At 48.5% G+C, this 19,028-nt stretch overlaps 1 protein-coding gene across 2 annotated transcripts in view; it reads left to right on the top strand.

The window, feature by feature from the left end:
• Positions 1-126: 126 nt before the first annotated feature.
• The window catches only part of IGSF3 (immunoglobulin superfamily member 3), a 94,762-nt gene continuing 75,860 nt past the window's right edge, over positions 127-19,028 (top strand). For both annotated transcript variants that reach the window (XM_042037883.1, XM_042037882.1), the window contains exon 1: positions 127-228. In XM_042037883.1, coding sequence (XP_041893817.1) covers positions 186-228 — 43 coding nt within the window. In that variant the 5' untranslated portion in view covers positions 127-185. The remainder of the gene's footprint in view (positions 229-19,028) is intronic.

The following is a 19,028-nucleotide window of genomic DNA, read 5'->3' as shown; positions in this document are numbered from 1 at the left end:
GGAGGCGCGGCGGCCGCCCCGCTGCGGGGGCGATGCCCTCGCCTGCCTTGGCGCCTCCCCGTGCCGGCCCCGCCGCCTTCCCTTTGTGCCGCCGGGCCCGGCGCGACGCCTGCCCCGGGAGCCGGCGCCCCGCGGCGCCCCGCGGCGGGAGGTAAGGGCGGCCGCCGCCCCGCGCCCCGGCAGCCATGCGGACCCTGCGGCCGCAGCTCGCCTCCCTGCTGCTCCTCGGTAAGTGCCCGGCGCCGGCGGGGACGGGCGGGACGGGACGGGACCCCCGGTGGGCGCCGTCCCTCGCAGGGCGTCCGGGAGGATCACCCCTTGCCAGTGCCAAGCGCCTGTCCTCAGGAGTTGTCACTGCCCGCGCTGCTCCTGTGGTCGGAGGGAGGAGTGGCGGAAGAAATCCCCCGTAAATACGTGTGTATATATGTATATATATATATATATATGTATAAAGTAAATCAGGGTTTCACCTCCACCCGCAGCACCCCGGTGACCATTCCTTGCCGTGCCCCGGGGTGCGGCGCGGGGTCCGGCCGGGGCGTGGGGGCGGTGGGAGCAGAGGGGACGGGCGGCTCCGCGCCGGGCACCGGCTGCAACTTGGGAAGGAAAGCAGCCGTCCAGGGGCTGCTGCTGCTGGGGTCGGGGAGTGTCTCGGACGGCAATCGTAAGGGTAGGGAGTTACACGGGTCTGTGCTGAGCTTGCACAATGAAAGCAGAGAAAATGCCTGGGGTAAGGTAGGCTGCAGAAACAAAGTGCTCTGCTTGGCTCTCGAAGAGCGCGTTGAAATGTAGAGGGAAGGCAGTCCGTGCTGCCGTGAAATGCAATTTGATTGCTTTGTGCTGCCTCTCAAAGTCCTCCTGTAGTCCCTTCTCTCTGCCGGCGTTTTGTACCCTGTGAACCGTTAAACGTGTGGTTTTGTCCCGTCCCACAAGTGCCTGCCCCAGGGATGACTGTATCCAGTTCTGCAAAGCCCTTTGGGATCCCAGGGCTGGGTGAGAGAGGCTGCAGGAATGCGGGATTCCTTCCTACAAATTTGGGAAAAGCAGAATACAAGACAATTGAAATGCCTCTTAGGCTTTTTGCTGCAGACCATGTGCGAGGCTTAAGTACTGATGAGTTGATAGGAACATTTGTGGAAAATACAGCTCGGCACCTTCATGCTGCTTTCTGCCTGTGTATGTACAGAGCAACCTCGGAGCTGTTTTGATTTGCCTTTTCATTGCTATGATTTTCTGCTGGCATTAATACTATTGAGAGAAGAAGCGGCAAGGCTGGCAATTTTACTGTCTTGAGAATTGTCACATACATACCTGCTCTGCCAATTTGGAAACAAGATCTGTACTAGAATTGCAGTCATGCTTCCACGTCTGTAATTTGTGTGTGTGTGGTTTTTTTTTTCATGTGCTCTGCCTGTCTTTAGCAAAGAGAGAGCGAACTCTGAAATGGTTTTGGAGGTGGTTCAAACTTCCCCTAACCACTAGCTTGCTTCCTTGGGTTCCCTGGAAAAAAAAGCCATCTCCGAGCTAAGTTTATCCAGGGTGCCTTTGCTCCGTGAGTGCAGGGAGGCTGTCGTAGCCCGCAAGATGGGTATAGGCAGAGGGCACAGCGCTTGCTGCCTTGGCTTCACACGCTCCATCCCTGCTGTTGAAGAACAATAACACCATTCTGGATTAGGGATTCCTAATATGGAGCGCTCGGGTCTGTGGGTCGGTGCGCGCTCCGGAGCACGCCCAGCTGCTGCGGCGGAGGAGCAGCAGAGGGCATCCCTCCTCCTGCCGAGGGCATCCCTCCTCCTGCCGAGGGCATCCCTCCTCCTGCCGAGGGCATCCCTCCTCCTGCCGAGGGCTCCCCGCCGCTGGGACCCGCCAGCCCTGCGCTCCACACCCCGTGCTGGAGCTCACCCGGCGCCCGGCCCGCTGCCGAGGCCGCCCCGACCCCCTGCTTGCAGGAATTAGCTTTCTGCCTTTGACCTAAAACTGGCTCTAACCTGCCTTCATCCTCCCCGGGGGACGAGCTGCAAGGTGTCATCTGTCGCTTTGGAGGATCGGTTGCTTTTTAGTGGTTCCCAAATCCCATGGACGTATCTAGTTCGTAAAAACATCGTGCTGGGCTCCTTGTGCTGATTGTGAGGCTGTTTTTAAGGGCAGGATGTGTACCACGTGTATGCCTGGAGTTACTTTTCTTTTCCTTCTTTTCACCTGGACTTCTTTAGCCGGTTGGTCCATGCTTGCCAAGCTGCCAGTTTTGATAAAGCTGGGGATGTGTAATAGTGCCTCAAAGCCACGAGTCACACAGAAGTGTGACAAGGTAGCCCCTTGTAAAACTGAGACATCATTTGACTTAGTGGAGTAAAAATGCCTCTTTTGTAACATAAATCTGACAGACTAGAAAAGGAGTGTTGTTTGCTGTTAAACAAGTAAGATTAATGCTAGAATATGAGTCAAATACTATGGGTCAAATATGCAGAAAAAGAAATGCAACTCGTTCTTTCCTTTCCCTTCTGCAAACTCATTTAAAATCACTGAAGGAGGAATTGTGGTATGGAAAGAGATGGTGGGTGATTTAATATAATATATCAAGTGTTAACTACCTACCAAAATCCAAGTTAACTGTGAAACCAGGGTCTGAAAACCCACATCTGGCGTGTGGGTGTAACATTCGTAGAACTCTGCTGTTTTTTCGCCCCCCTCTTGCTGCAGTGTTTGTTACAGGGTTCTTTAAACAAGTGGCACTTCATCACAGCAAGTACAAAATGGGAAAATAGAGCAAGTGCTGTAAATAATCCTCATGCAGCAATGAGACCATTAATACTTGTGCCAGCCAGTGCTAATCCTATGTGTAGTTGCAAGATTTACCTCCTTTTTTTTTTTTTGCAGGGATGCAAAGTCTGATACTCCTCATATTTATAGTGTAATATATAGGAAACACAATAGGCTTCTAGGGAACGCTGAACTCATTCATGTCAGTGGCTGGTTTATGAATAGTTCTGCTTTTGAGTCTCTTGCAGTCTCCAGAATACCACCTGTGAATGCAATTTATGACTCTTTGTGTTCAAACATTGCATATGTATATATGTACATAGACTCATTACCCTGTTCCTCTCTCTATTCATGCATAGTAATTGGTGATTTATTTGTGATTCCTAGAGGGGAGCAGAGCGTGCGTAAGGTCTTGAAACTGCAGCTCACTTGTAAATGGCACGTTGGAGTGAAATACCCATGCCGAGGTGACTCTTGGAGAATGAAGGGATGATCTTCCAGGCCTGTCCCCTGGAGGGGAAGGGGTTGGCTGGGAAGCAGCAGTGTGCACTTGGCTGCCACTCAAGAGTTCTGCTCCTGCACCCTCCTGCTCTCCTGCTGCTTGCCCAGGCACACAGGCTGAGGGGGCCAGTGGCTGACACACAAATCTAGGTGCAGTAGGGCCTGAGGGCTGCTTGGCTGGAGGGGAACATATGGATGAAACAGCGCAGTGGGTGTTTGCACACAGGGGCTTTGGGGTTGTTTTTGTTTACCACAGCTAGCGGCCCAGGGATGTTGCTGCCGCCTCATCTGCTCCTCAGTGCATTGTTAGCAGCAGTGGCCAAGATCGTGCTCTCTCCATCTGCGTCTGCCCGAAGTCCTCCGCCGCGAGCTTCGTTTTGCGAGCCAGTTCCACTGCCCTCGTGCCTGTGCTTGCTGCCTCGGGATTGCTGTGGCGCGCAGTGCCGGACCGGGACTGATCCCGAGCGTGCCGGGGTGGGCTGTGACTCTGCTTCACTTGGGGAATGTGCTGGACGAGGGCTCTGCACACAGCCCTGGCCATTGCCTCATTTCTGCGTGGGGCTGAGGTGGCTCACTGGGTTTCCCCAAGGTGGGAGGCTGCTGTGGCCGTAGGAGCCAGGCTGGCAGGCTCTGCTCCTGCTCATCCCCAAATATAATTCTGCATGGGTAGACTCCCTCTTGCAGTCTTGGTCAGACTGTCTGACATCCTGAGGCTCCTGCAAATCCGGTTTATTTACACAGGAGGTTTTGGTTTATGCGAATTGTTGTCTTTTAGTTGACCTTCCGTCAAGTTAGATGATTTTATTAAAGCAGTCTTTATTGCAAATCGAATGTGTACTTAGAACACTTCTACCAGACCCATTATATAAAGTGAAAGGCAGAATAAACAGTGCTGCACACCACAGGGAAGGGGGTGGGGAGAGAGATGGTCATAGGGAGAACATTGCTCAGTGTTGGGAGGTTTGTTGAGGTGTTTTTTTTAACCAGGAAATTGCCTTTTTTGGAAAAAAAAAAATCTTTTAAAGTTTTTTCTTTTGGTCTCTCGTGGTTTCTTTCTTACCCTTACAAAACTAGTCATGGGTTCTGTCATTGATTTAAAGGTTATACAGTCTAGTTTGAAGCCAGAGGTGTTTTCATTGGTTTACCTTAGGTGAATCAGAGTGCTGTAACCTGAAAGAGTGCTCTTTGCTGTCTGATAGTTAGCAATGTGCATACCCTGCCCAGGAACTTCAAGCACTAGAAAAATCACCTGAAAGAAAGAGGAGGATTTTTCAGCACAATAGGGTTTTCTTATTGTTGCTAGCGTTCCTCAGCTCATGATTTGACTTGTCAACTGGTATCAAGGGTGTTTAGGCCCTCCAGCCAGTGTCTGGAAAACTGTATTGTGATTTGCCTCTGGCTTTGAAGTTCCTAAATACTTCTTAATGATAACCTTCTAAATTGGTTTTGACTCCATTTTTATATTGGCATTTCTTTCCTAGTCGAATAAAATCTTCTTAAGGAATAGTTCTCTGCATTAGAATATATGGGGACGTTTAGCATCTGTTTCTTATCAGCCATGGAGAGGCTAAAATGGAGCCTTTCCTGACAGCTGGGTTTGATCACATTGCAAGGCAAAGAAATGGAGCCTGCAGCTGCTTTTGGTGGGTCTGGGGCATCTCTGTGCATCTCTGTCATGTCCAGCTCTAACCTCTTGCTCACCCTGTCTCCATCAGGAGCATGTTTCAGATGATGTAAGCCAGTAAGCTTTTTCTTGTTAGGTTTAATTAATGAATGGCAATGGGACTAGAGGAAGTCTTGCCTTTCTGGCTGTTGCTAAAGTCGCATTTCAGTAAGTAATTGGACATGAGCACAAAACCAGACCATCTCAGCTAAGTGATGGGAAGCCCTTCTTGGAAAGGGAGAGGCTTTGAACCTGAGGACTTGTACCATTGCTGTACAGTACTTACACAAATGCCAAAAAGCAGGGGTGCTCCTGAAAGGAGATGTTCCAGCCTGGTTCCTGCCTGGTGTGGCAGGCAGGGGAGGGTGCAGGTCAGGCTGCTCCCGTGAGGACCCATTGGAGGGACTTGATTGATCTCAAAGCCGACGTGGCAAACCCGATAAACACCTAGAGGGACTGTGTGTATGCGTGTCTGACATGAAAGTAGATCTGTTTTTCATTTGGTCCTGCAGATATTTGTGGGGTCCCAAGGGAACGGGGTGCTGAGGAGGCAGGTGGCTAGAGGGCATGGCAAGGTCATCTGGCTGGGTTACCCCAGTTTGCTGGGGTGTGCATGCTCCGTGTCCCAGGGCCTCATTACTGTGGGTCCAAGGATGTGTGACCAGTTCTCAGTCCTCCAGTGAGTCCAGTGCTTGATCCACCCACTCCCTTGAGTGTTACCAGCTCCTGGCAGAGGCTGCCTGCTCTGTGCTGCTTGGTGTTTAATCTGTAGTTTCTGGCAGAAACCACTGCCTGAGCCCTCCTATGGCTCCTCCTTTTTGATTTTTATTCTGGTGCTGGTAGTTCCTTGGTGTTTCTAGGTCCATTTCCAGCTCTTAGTGGGCAACGATCCACAGGGAAGCAAGGCGTGGTGCACTGTAAAGTGGAGGAGTGGGAAAAGGATCACAGCCTGATGGAATGATTCGGATTGGAAGGGACCTTAAAGATCATCTACTTCCACACTCCCTCCCTGTCATGGGCAGGGATGCCACCCACTACACCAGGTTGCTCTGGGCACATCCAACCTGGCCTTGAGTGCTTCCAGGGATGGGGCATCCACAGCTTCTCTAGGCAGCCTGTTCCAGTGCCCCTGCACCCTCTGAGTAAAGAATTTCCTCCTAACATCTAATCTAAGTCTCCCCTTTTTTTGTTTAAAACTGTTCCCCCTTGTCCTATCATTATCTGGCTGTCTGTAAAGTTGTTCTCCATCGTTTCTATAAGTCCCCTTTGAGTACTGAAAGGCTGCAGTGATGTTTCTCTGGAGCCCTCTCTTCTCCAGGCTGTAAAAAAGATGAGCCAAGGGAAGGCATTAGGAGGAGAAGGAAGGTGAAGAACCCAACTGGTAAGAAAGATAGAGGAGAACAGGCTCTGAAGGATCGATCTTGCCAAATGCCAGGCTTTACAACATGCCCATTGCTTTTCAAGTGTCAAAGAATCCTGAGTACAAAAGAAACTCAGACAGTGAGGATCTGTCTGTATTTGTCTTGTTCCTGGGCAGTGTACTTACTACTCCTCTTAGCTGACTTCTTTCCAAACAAGATACTGATTCCATCTGGACTTGAAAAATCATCTAGCACTTCTCCTGTCTCTTCTGATTTTGGCAAGACTTAAGACGTTGCTGGTCAGGAGGGGATGAGGTTGCTGCCGAAGTACAGGAATAAGGAGATTCCAGTGCAGTTTCTGGTGACAAGGTTGGCCCTGTTGGGATCCAGAGCAGCATCTGGGGCAGCTGCACAGGCATTAGCACTGCCAAGCATTTCACTATTGCCAGTTGTTTGCTTTGGTGTTCTGCGTGTTGTTTTTCTGCCCCTTGCAAAACAGCTCATCAAGCTCTGGTATGTTTGGAGGTGATTTTTGATAGCTGTTGTGGCACTGCTAAGTTTTGGGGGTTTTTTTAGCTAGTGGCATGAGTCTGGAATTGCTGTCATTTGCCTGGTGTTCCCTGCTCTGCTCACGGAAGCTGACAGTTCTGCTTCCCAGCAAATATGGGAAGAATTGCCCTCTGGAGTCCCTGTGATTACAGGGGGAATAACAGGGAGTGGTGGTGCATCTGGGGGTTTTTTGGGGTGGTTTTCTTGGTCGTTCGTCCTGCGTTGCGTTCCTGATGTGTCTGCCTGAGGCCTGCTGTCGCTTTTATGGCTTTTGGGCTTTGTATGGAAGTTGATAAGCTTGTCAAAGGGAGATGGGAGCAGGGAGTGAGGTAGATCTATTTTTTCAACAGACTCTGTAGAGCTAAATGTCTGTTCTGTGTTTGAGAGGTGCTCAGCACTGACCCAGACTGCTGTGAAATGGGTGGTTTCTGAAGCTTTTAGAGAAATGGAGGCTTGAAGATGAGATACTGAGCCCCAAAATAGCAGAGTTTTTGGTTGCTTCTTTGGGAAAAAAGGGCTCTGATGTCTCATGACAGCAAGGTTATTAAGATTTGGCTGCTTAGATAAATTGAGCTTTTGTCATCTTGGATTAATCATTTTGTCTCCATTCAGCGTCAGCACCATGAACATAGGAATCCTCCAAAACTCTGAAAGGGAAGCTGGACCTTGAGTATGAGTATGAGAAGGCAGCCGTTTGTTGCCAGAAGTCATGCAGAAGCTCAATACTCTGGAAAATCATACTTCTGGAAGCTGGCACTTATTAACTCGAGTTACCCGGTACCTAGGATCCAGCCAAAGGGCTCTGGCTGGCTGCCAAACTGAAATTACCAACCTGGGTGTCAGGCCTTGTTGGTTCCTTCTTGATAGCTTGAAGTAGGAGCTTCCCAACAAGCATGTGTGTGCCAGCCTCTCTTCTAGTCATATTTTTCCTTACAGCTTTGTAAAGTATTTGAGGTAATTATAGTACTTACTAGTATTTATTCCGTTCTGAGCAATTATCTGAATGCCTTTATCTCCGGTGTGCTTTCAAAGTGCACTGCCCCCCTCTCACCATATCATTTCATTTCATCTCATCTCCCTGACTCAGTGCTTTCTGCTCCTTCCCTTCTCATACAGTCCTTGGCCCTCAGCTTCTTCCACCCTCCTGAATACGCTGTCAGGCTTTGCTTTCCCCTCCTGGAGGTTCCCATACCCCATTTTCCCGTTCTGCTGTCTGATCCCATTAGGGAGGAGGGATGTTTGGTCCTTCTTGTGGGGGATGATTGCTTAACCACCCTGCCAGGTGCTAAGGCGCTTTCCAAGGAAGGACACGGATACCAAGAGAAACTGGGCTGGCATGGTGCCATCTCCCAGCTTTCTGCTGGCTGCTTGTGGCCTGCAGACAGTATCTTGAGAGCTCCTGCTGAAGGGTTTGACCTTTATGCCTGCAGTGTTATCCGGCGCCTACAGCAGGAGTCACAGCGTGCAAATTCCAGTGCTTTCTTCTAACTTGTGATATAATTGTAGGCAAGTCACTCTGTCTCTGTTCTTGACTCCTTGAAGTAGAGAGAGTGGCTGAAAAAGGTGTCATGGGATCTTTTGGGGAGGAAATACGCAGTGTTAGGGCTGAGGTCTCGCTTGCTGTCTGTAAGCAAACAGGCTGCTTTTTTTTCTTATACATGGAAGAAAACGGAAAAGATTGTTGTGCCCTGATTGATTTCACTCTTGGTGTTAGAAAAAGAAGAAAATTGATTTTTACTTTGAGCTCTATGGTGCTACATACCTGCACAAGCTCTCTTGCTTATCCTACTTGAATGAGAGCTCTCCTTGCCCACCCCATTAGGCTGGTGGGGCACAGCCCATGTGACTGTAGCGTGGAGCTGCTGTGATTCATCCCAGCCATTAGTGCTACAGCAGCACAGTTAATCTATGGGTCGCTGGCATGCCAGGAGCTGTTACATCCAATCAATCCCATGCCATGAGCTAGTTGGCAGTTAAATCTAATCTAGAGTGTGTAGCTGCCAAATGCTTGAAGTTCGCCAAGCACTTACTCCTTTCTGCTGTAAATGAGTTGGACTTGAACAAGATCAGTTTCAGGTGCCTTTCCTTCGAGTAGGACTCAGAGTTCACCCTCACATACCTGTACTGCAGAGGGGCAAAAGTTGTCCAGAGTCCAAAGGGCTACAAGGAGGGTGTAAATCTACCTGCTCGTCTTCATATTTAGATATCAAAGCATGCTTTTCTCATCTCACGTTGCTTTATCTCCCACCTCTTCCCTTTGCCTAGATGTGAGGAGAGGTGTGTTCAGAGGTGACCTCTCAGATACTGCTGTCATCATGAGAGCATGGAGGGACCTTGTCTTGGTTCTTTTATATGTATGAGTCTTGCCTGAGAGGGCTAGTTTTTATTTTTATTTCCTATTTTCTGCCGCTCTTACACCTCATCCACTCTTGAATTTTCCAGCTGTGCCTGCAGGGTCCCTCTGCAGATGCTACCCTGTGGCTGCCAAGCGAAGGAAGGCTAGCACTGACTCAGTGGTTATTCTGATTTGTGCCTGGCTCTGGTGTTTGGACAAATTTTTTTTCTTTTAGTCTTTGCAGGGAAGAATGTGTCTGCAAATGTGTGGTGGGAAGGAGGTTTGTTTCCTCCTGGAGCAGTGGGGAAAGCTCTCTGAGACTGCCCTGAGCCGCATGGGGTAGTGTAGAAGCTGTTGTCACCCTTCTTCTGGCTCTTGCCTGGATCCCATTGGATTTTTTAGACTGGCTCATTTTGGAGGAGAGTGTAGGGAGGAGAGGGGTGAGTGTGAGGAAAGATTTGCAGTGTGTCAAATGCCTAATAGCTGCTCTAGCAGATCCACTGGGATACGTTACTAAAAGCATCCTAATGATCTCAGTGTAATGGGTTTGAGCCTTGGAAGCCTGCTTGCTGGGAAGGGGATCCCAGGGCCTTGTGCTTGGCTCCTGGAGGATGAGGGCAGGGTTCCTGGCAGCAGACAGGGCAGGCAGCAGGAGCTGCCTCAGAATCACAGAATTGATTAGGCTGGAAAAACCCTCTGAAGTCATCAAGTCCAACCTGTGACCAACCACCACCACGTCCACCAGACCATGGCACTGAGTGCTGTGTCCAGTGGCTCTTAGACACTCTCAGAGGTGGTGACTCCACCACCTCCCTGGGAAGCCCATTCCAATGTTTAATCAGCCTCTTTAGGGTACCCATCCTTCCGAGAGGAAGTGTCAGAGGGGAGCCATATGCAGGGCTTTGGCATGGCAGAAAAATGACTCAGTGGGAGGCTTGGCCAAGCACCAACTACTGCTGTTACCTCAGAAATGTAGATTACCAGAGGCTGCAGTTGTGTGGGTGCCAACTAAGTCCCTAAAGAGATGTAATCTGAGGAAAGTAATTTTCCCTACAGAGATATCTGGGTGTTGGTGGAAGGGCAAGATGTGCAGAGGAGCATGACTATAGCTGATACCAGCAGCCTCTAAACCTGGCTGCTGGCAGCACATGTGGTAAAGAGATGTGCTGGGGAATGTGGCTCCCACCCCAGCTGCAGGAGCAGCACCCAGCTCTGCTGCTCCCATTTCTCTAACCACTGCTGTTCCTCAGGTGGCATCATGCAGCCTCCTTCTCCTGGCACTGGTGGTGGCCTGGGAAAGAGGTGGGCTGTTTCTTACCTGCAGAAATGATGGGAGCAAGGGTCATGTGAGAAAGGAGGGTTCATCAGTCCTGGAAGGTACTGGTGGAGCCATGAAGGCCCCTGAGATATAGGTGGGGATGATGAAGAGGGGGTAGAAATCAGGGTGGGAGACAGCAGCAGTCCAGTTTTCCAGTGGATGGATGGACAGATGTAAAAGAAATGCATGTACATGATCCTGAAAGTGCTGCAGTAGAGATTCTCCATAGTTACTGGGGTGATCAGCATCGTTTTCTAAATCATCCTCCGTATGTGGATGCGAATCTTGAGTGTGGGTAGGGTGAAGTGAGGCTTCTGGGGAAGTATGCTAGTGGGAGGCCAAAAATAAATTATCAAAAGAAAGAATTGAGAAATTAACAAAGCTAAACGGATGTATGCAGCTCTAAGAAAAGGGTGTCGTTTTTGAAAGCATATTTTTGAAAATCTATTTGCTTAGTCATCTTACAGATAACTTAGCTATTTTTGCCTTCTTTGCTCTGATGACACTTCACTGTCTATATAATAGGTTTAGCATCTGCATTCTTTTCTAGTGTAAAGGGAAAATATATCTGCTAATTTTGAGTTGGCTTTGTAGAATTGCTTTAACTCTTGGCTGTGAAATAAATAAGATACTGGTCTTAAAACTATTTTAAAGGAGAATAGTTGGCATTATTTTCCTTCTGACCCATCTTTTTGACCCATCTGCCATGTCTGCAATTGAATTTCAATAGAGAATATATACCCTTGCTGTTTCATGTGTAATAATAACTGTGCCCTCAACTGCTCCAGACATTAAAGTGGTGATGTTTGGGTTCAGCACAGTAATGTGCTGGGGAATGAATGCAAGATCAAGGGCATTTGCAGGTTTTTATTTCTCTGTGTTTGCAGGGGCTGTGGCACTGCTAGTGGGTTGCTCACAAATGGTGTCTTAGATTACTTCTTCTGCAGGCAGCAAGGTTTGCATCTTGCCATTCCTATTTGATCTGCAAGTGGTGATGAGAGCTGTATACTTGAATTCAGATTTTCTGAGTAGCAGTCTGCAGTCATTAGGGCAGCACTTAGACCCCAGAGGCTTCTTCCATGTTTTCATCCTGTTTCAGTAACCGTGTCTCTTGTTATCTTGTTCCTGAATATTTTCTCTAGTAAGAGGACGCTGTTTGTTGCAGCTGTTAAACCTCAAATGTCTTGAATCTCCCTTGGGGAAGAGAGGGGAGAGTTCCTGAGGTTTCTGTTTAAGTAGACTATAGAAACACCTACATGTCTTTCCCAAGTATACAGCCAGGAGGTATTATTGGTGCTGTCTTGACCAGCTGATGGAATCTGGCTGGTTTGGCCTGTGATTCCTCCCTCTTGCTGGCTCGCTGTGTTGAAGGGGTTTAGTAAGGAAACAGGGATAACAGGGATTCTTTTTTCTTCTTTTTTTTTTCTTTTTTTTGTTTTGTTTTGTTTTTGGCATGCAGTGGTACTGGATGGCTCTGGTTGCTTTTGTCAGAGCAGTGTAGCTAGGAGGTGTCAAAGGAAATTAGGGATGTTTGTTCGGTTTCCTGGCTGGATATACTATGTGGGTTTTGGAGAAATGTGCATTGAATAAACATTGGGTAAATCTCCTAGGACTAGCACCCCCTGGGAGCAGTGTTGGGAGCTGTGCTTTTCTTCATGCCAGGATTTAAAAAGCAACGTTTGTATGGGAAGAGTTTTGTGCCCCGTGTTTGGTTCCCGTTGGTTCAGTGATTTTTAATGTTCCTCCGTCTGTTCCCTTTAAAGCCAGCTGGCCAACCTTAGGAGAGGATTATCTGAGTAAAATTCTCCAAAGCCTATATTGCCGTCAGAATTCTTTGTTTCATGCTCTTTCACAGTGCCAGAGGCCAGCCCAAGCCCAGGCCTGACCATTGCCACATTTAAAATGTTGGGGCCAGCCCTTGGGATTGCTGGAGCCCCTTGGGAGATGGGCTGTGCCCCATCCGTGCCGCTTTGCTGGGTGGCTGTGGGTGAGAGGGCGTGCCCCGGGCAGAGCCAGCGGGGACAGACACTGCCAGGAAGGGCAGGAGCTCTGTCACAGGTGGTGACAGCTCAGCACCTTTACCCAGCGTGACCTGGCCTAAGATGGGAATCGCCATGGTCCCCTCACCCCTGCTGCTCCCACGGGTCATCCTCCCTCCTCACGGGAGGATCCAGGGGATGCTGTGGTGGCAGGAAGCCCTGACCAAGTGACAGGCGCCCCAGGGCCTGGCGGGGAGCAGGCGGCTGTGTGGGCATGGGGGCACCTTCCCAACCAGGGATGGCTTGGCTTGGGCTCCAGGGCTGGCTTCTGTGCTTTGGGACATTGACCAGGAGCAGCCAAGTGCCTGTGGTACCCAAGCCTTGCCTCACGAGCTTGTGCAGGACATTTGATTTTGCCTTCGTCTTGGGAGGTGGCGTTTCACAGCTGCTCTAGGCAGGTACTCAAAAAGCTGTGCTAGTGGGTGCAACCTGTGTCAACCCTCACCACCTGCAGTCTGCTGCCATGAGATGAGGATGGGGATGGCCTCAGCAGCTCCTTTGGGACTGCTGTCCCAGCTTCCTGGCCCTGCAGCCCTCCCTTCTCCCTGTCTTTGTGCTGGTCTCCTCCAGCTCTATCAGTCTCCGACAGATCTGGAGCGTGTGTGGTGTTTTGGTGCAGCTGCTGTATCTGTTCAGCTTGCATCAGTTGGTCGCTGTTAAGGCTTATAATCAGTGTAAAATCTCGGGGGTGCAGCTGTTTACAGAAAAAAACCAACCTACTGCACCCTTCCAGACTTGCATCAAACAAGAGTTTTATTCTCATTAATTGAATTCCTCTAGAGTCTGATGACTTGGGCATGTTGAAATCAGATAAATAAAACCCTCCCTCTCTGGTAGCTGCGTAAGCCTTTCCTTAACTCCCTGATCAGAGGGGTCTAGGCTTTGCTAAGTAAGTAGCTGCAGATGAAAACTTCTGCATACATCTGCTCATTGGGGAGTGTAGGCAGGAGGATGCTCAGAGTGGTGTATCAGCAGAGGAAAGATTTACCTCATCCCCCACCTTTCCTTTTCTCAGTTGATTAGGAGAGGTTTTTTTGTTTAGTGACAAATGCTGTTTAGTCACCCTCAAACATGTTGTCTGTGTCTAGAAGCTGGGACTCTGCTTTCTTTCAGACTTTCAGATAAACCTGCAGCCCTGCACAGTGGCAAGTCTGCTCTTGCTGAAGTCAGGGTGCATCGCCTTTGGAGCATCTCTTGGGCCATGCTGCCCCATCTCATCCTGTGGATGCTGAGATGCATTGCTCTGGGAGGTAGAAAGGCGTTGGGGCTGGTGCCCGACATGTGGTGTTGCTGAGCTGATTCTGTAATCCTGAAAAAATCCAACTTGCAGCTTTTCCCAGACTCCATACATCAAATGAGACTTGCAGTCATTAAGGTTGTGTCCCTTTGCTCTGTTGTGTCTCTCGTGTGTTGTTCCTGTCTTGGTGCTGAAGGCTGGGGCCCCTCTTGTTCAGCAGATGATGTTGGTTAGTCCAGAGTCATTCCTCCCTGTGCCTGGATCACCCATGCTGTAACAAGGTACCTGGCTTTGCCAGCCAGGCTTTTGCATGTCTTGATTTTCAGCCAGCACTGCTCCACCCCTTCAGGGTCTTTCTGTTTTTCTCCTCCCCTGCCACTCCTGGTTCTGCATCCTGGACTTGGATTTCCCCCCACTCCTCTTCTATCAGTATTTCTGCCCCATAGCTGTTTACACCACCAATACAGTGGCATCTCCCCCCATCCCTGGGACACTTTTTCTGCCCTCTCTCCCATCTCCACCATCTGCTGCTTCTGCTCCTGCTGTCATGCAGTGGTGTGGGGGCGTCATGAGTCCTCTGCCCATTCTGATGTCTCCACTCAGAGCTTGGCCTCTTCCCTCTACCTTGTCCCTTGTAAGTACTTTTAACTTTTTCTCCACTGAATGCTGATGGTGATATTCCCCCCAAGCTTGGATAGCCCCTTCTCCACCTTCAGATTTGCTTCTCAAACTGTAGCAACTTTATGAAGAGAACTGGCACACAAATGAGAGTCTGTCTTTACCTGTTGGTTTGCCCTGTCCTGCTTTCCTTCTCCACGCTTTTCACGAAGGTAGAATTTCTAACCTTTTTTCCTTGTCTTAAGGGTCCCAACTTGTTTTCCCTTGTCTCTGTCATTTGTTTTCCTACTCATAGCCTCTCTCCCTCAATGCAAAGCTGCTTTACCCCCTCCTCCTCCAGCAGCTGCTGTGTCCTTTGCAAGCCCCATGGGATGCACTGTCTGGAGCTTTTGCCTCCCAGCCCTCTGCCAGTTTAGTCTGTCTCTGTGATTTACTTCACAAGGGCTTTCTTAATAGCCCCCACTGCTCTACATCTGGGTTGTGATGAAATGTTACCTTTCTTGACTTTGTAATTGACCTTGCAATAACCAGTTTTGGTCTCTTTCTGGAGAGATCCTCTAAGTTCTATTGTCTGTCTTTTCCTGCCTTGCTGACAGAGCTTTTCTTATGATCTCATGAGTTTACCCTGTATACCAGCTTCAGGGCTTGTGTTTGTGTGGCTGCAAGGGGCCTATTCTGTCACCCTGTCCACCTCTTCCTGCAGTCCCTGCCTCTTTGTAGTTTTGTCCACTCATAAAAACTGGAGTGGCCTCTCTCTGCTGAGAGATCTCGTATTTCTGTTCACTTCAAAATTTTAACCTTTGTCTCTGGTGCTTACTTACATGCACAGGCACACACCTGGGTCTTTCTGGAGTGTAAGCTACAGCATTTCCTATCCATCTCTGCCTCTGAAATTCATTCAGGTTTTTTGTTGTCTGCCGATTCCCCTGAACTCTCAAATTAGTTCCTCCTCCTCTGCTGTGCCAAATGCAAGGTGTGTGTCTTCCCTTTTAAAGCCATTCTTAGCCTTGTTCTACCTTGTCTTTTTAGTGCTTCTTCCCTCCGTGGTTTTTGATTCCCAGCCTGTGCCTCTCATTGTGTTTCCTCAGGCTGGGTTCTCAGAGAAAGAGGGCTTATCTGATCATACTGCCTCTGCCACCCCTTTCCGGATAACCTGGAAGCCCTTTGGCCAATTTTACGCAAATTTGACAGGCGTAGAGAGCTTGGAAACAAACGAGTTCCTGCAAGCCTTGTGAAGAGTAGGTAGCTGAGTCAGGGCAGTGACAGGGGACTGAAGGAGACCGTTTTCTTCAAGGGCTTCAGCAGAGCCTCCAAATGACTGTGCCAGCTGTAGGAGAAGCTCCAGCTGGAGCTTGCAGTCATTAGTCTCAGAGACAGCCTCCCTCCTGAAGGCATGGGAGGGTAGGCTTCATTAAGTCTCCTGCTCTTAGGGTTGTTTGCTAAAAGTGGTGGCTTGGAAAACTTATTTTACTCTGTGTGATGGGGAGTAACCTGCAGCAAGCACCTGCAGCACTTTTTCACTTGCTGCCTTTGCACAAGGCCTGTTAAGAGACCTGCCATCAGGGTCTCCCAGCAGAGAGAGACCTTGGCGCTTCCTCACACGCTTCCCTGCTCTCCTTCCCTGCCCTCTCTTGACCCATCTGCTGGCATTCTGAAGGTGCTGTCTCTCACAATGTGGCTGAGCTGGTGGAGTTTCCCTGCTGCTAAATGGAAGGGTTGTTTGCTCCTGTCCCCCAAAGAAAAAAGTGTTCGTGCTCTATTGGTGAAAACCAATAACTCTTTCCTTGGGTCATTCTTTTTTCAGCTCATGTGGAGGTCAAGGATGGGGAGAGGAGTGTATGTATGTTGCTAGGAATAAAGTGAGTGGGGAAGCAAGACTGCTTTTTTTGCCATGGCAGCTGGTAACTAGATCAGCTTAACTGCATTGTGAAACCACATTTTTAAACTGAATCTCCTGGGATGAGGGTGTTTTTTCCACTCTTCTTTCTGTAGAGAATCTGTTGCAGTGAGGCTGCTCTGAGCAGGTGCTTGGTGCTGAGCTAAGGTAACTGAGCCTACAGCAGTGGTGAATGAATGCAGTCCTTATGGAGAGTCCTTCATGGAACAGTTGAGGTTGGAAGGGACCTTTGGAGATCATCTGGTCCGAGCCTCCTGCAGGTTGCTCAGGATCATGTCCAGACAGTTTTGAATATCTCCAGGGATGGAGGCTCCGCAGTCTCTTTGGGCAGCCTGTGTGCAGTTACCCCTCACAGTTGTGGGTTGGTTTTGTTTGTTTGTTTAGTATAAAAAGTGTTTTCCTGTGCTTTCCAGCTGGTCAGTTCCCTCTGGTGCGTGGGCTTGTTCCTCCTCAGGGAGGAGAATCTCATCTGATTGTCCTTTTTACTCACTGGTAGTAGTACTGTGCTTAGGAGGGAATGACTGTACCTTTCTCCCTCCCAGCCTGGAAGAAATAGTAACATAAATGCTTCTGCATCCCCTTTTTTGTTTTGTTTTGCTCTGTTTTCCTTTCCAAATGCCAGAAAGCTCCTGTCCTCCCATTTGATATGAGAGCCTTGGTGACAACTGCTGATAGTCTGTGTAGCATGTCAAACTAATAAATTACAGTGTATGCAGACAAGGAGTTCTAACATCTTAATTAGCAATAAAAAGGCAGCAGGTAGCTGAAGAATCTCCCTACATCTCTGTCTGTCTTTCAGGGATGCTGTCTTGACTGAATCACTGAAGTTTTGAGAGGCAGCATGTTGCTGCTGGTTAGTGAGCAGGGAAGAATCCAGATGAGTTTGTGGGGAGGAAATGGAAACTGTCTGCTGTTATATGGCTGTACTTCATATTCCTGTGATCCTTTATGGTGGGATGGGTGTAGTGGGTTCAGTTTGTAACTGGGCAATTCTTATCTCATAGAAGGTAAATAAGTAAGTAATGAGTATTTTGAACCAAAACCACTACAGTGGGAAAACTATCTTGGAGAAATGCATGCTTTTAGCCAGTACACTTGACTTTGGGGATGAGTCAATTTGCTGCTTACTTGAAAGCTCTTTCTGCTGAAGGAGTGAGTACAAGATGGCAGCTTTGCCTTGCAAATTGAGTGTTCTCTCGTGCTAAATGGTCACGGCTGAGGGGCGCAAATGCTTCTTTAGCATGCCAGAAGGAAGAGGAAGAGATTGCCCCGGCTGCATTCTCTCCTAGATATTACACTTGTGAGCTTTTTTTTTAGTGTCATTTCTGCAGAGCTGTGTGCTCCAAAGGAGGTGAGCAGGTGCAGACCCATGGCTAAGGATACAGCTGGAGTGCTGGAGAAATGGTGTTCTCTGGGAGGTAGGAGGGAATGTGCAGCAGGGCACTTTGTCACCAGCTCTTCCAGCTTGTCAATATTTAACAGATTGTTGTTAGGTTTCTCTCTCTGGAAGGTAATCAATTCGGGGTTAAGCAATTAATAAATGGCTGCCTGAGGCTTCCAGTTTGGAGGTGAAAAAGAGATGCTCTGGCCATGCCTGGAAGAACAAAGATGCAGGTCAAGGTTGTAGAGAAAATAAGGATGCTGGACTCCTAAGTGTCATCTGTACCAAAGCAAGGGAAAATCTGGAGTCACTTGGAGCAAGGGGAAGGGCAAGAAACCAAATAAACAACTTCAAGGAGTGTGGAAAGATGGGCCAAAACACTCTTTGGAGGTGGAGGGAGGTGCTTTATGTCTGTCCTTCCTCCCTGTGTTTTAAATAAAGAGAACGAGAAGCCTTGGTTTTCGTGAGGAAAAATAAATTTCAGGGAGGGTAAGAAACCAGGCTCTCCATGCATCAGAAATATTTTAAGAGATCTCATGAAAGAGAGGAAATTCCTTTAATGAAAGGCTGGATAGTAAATGCTGTTTCCTCTTGGCAAGGATAATGTGAAGGTGAGATTTGGGACTCTACACTCTTTTCTCCTGGGAGAGTATTTTAAGCATCTGGGATGTTATGAGGTGAATTACAGCAATAATAGGGACATTCTGTTCTTTAATATTGGAAGGGATTGCAGAGCGTGCAGGAAAATGAAAAAAGAAGTGACATTAAAACGTTATTGACTGTGAAACAAAATGAAGTTTCTTATTGTCTGAGAGTGAGTGATAGCACGGGGAATAATGTTTGACAATTCTTAGAGTGACCCTGGATGTTGAACATATAGGACTTGAAGACTAAAGAAGGATAATAAAAAGAAATACAGGGGCTGGAGGGCATAATGAACTATGTCAGAAATTTCCTACCTAGCTTTGAAGCTCCAAACAATTTCATTTCACCCCCTCGTTGTGATAGGCTGGGAACACATACCAGCTAAGGGTTCAGCAGTCCAAAATGCGTGTTGGTGCTTCATAGCTTTGGTACTAGAATGGCAGTGCTGAATCTTTTAGAGGTCTGGGAGCAGTACTGGAGACACCAGGATAAATGGTGTGTCCTTACATGTATTTTAAGAGCTAAAAGAACACAAGAAAAAGCACACATAGGAATCTCAGGAGACTTCACTTTTTGTGCAGGTCTGCACTAAATCTTACAGGGAGTACCTGTGGTGACAGTTTCAAAACTCAGGCTGGGGAGGTAGTAATGAAGCCATCACTGCTTTTCATTGGAAATTATAAAAGTAGGCATTGCCTTGGGCATTCCAGCAGACCACTGTAAA

The sequence above is a fragment of the Corvus kubaryi genome, unplaced genomic scaffold (assembly GCF_017639235.1).
Source record: "Corvus kubaryi isolate FWS band 111438036 unplaced genomic scaffold, C.kubaryi_AGA036_p1.0 37391, whole genome shotgun sequence".
NCBI classification, from domain to species: domain Eukaryota; kingdom Metazoa; phylum Chordata; class Aves; order Passeriformes; family Corvidae; genus Corvus; species Corvus kubaryi.
This window is presented reverse-complemented; position numbering and strand designations above follow the sequence as displayed.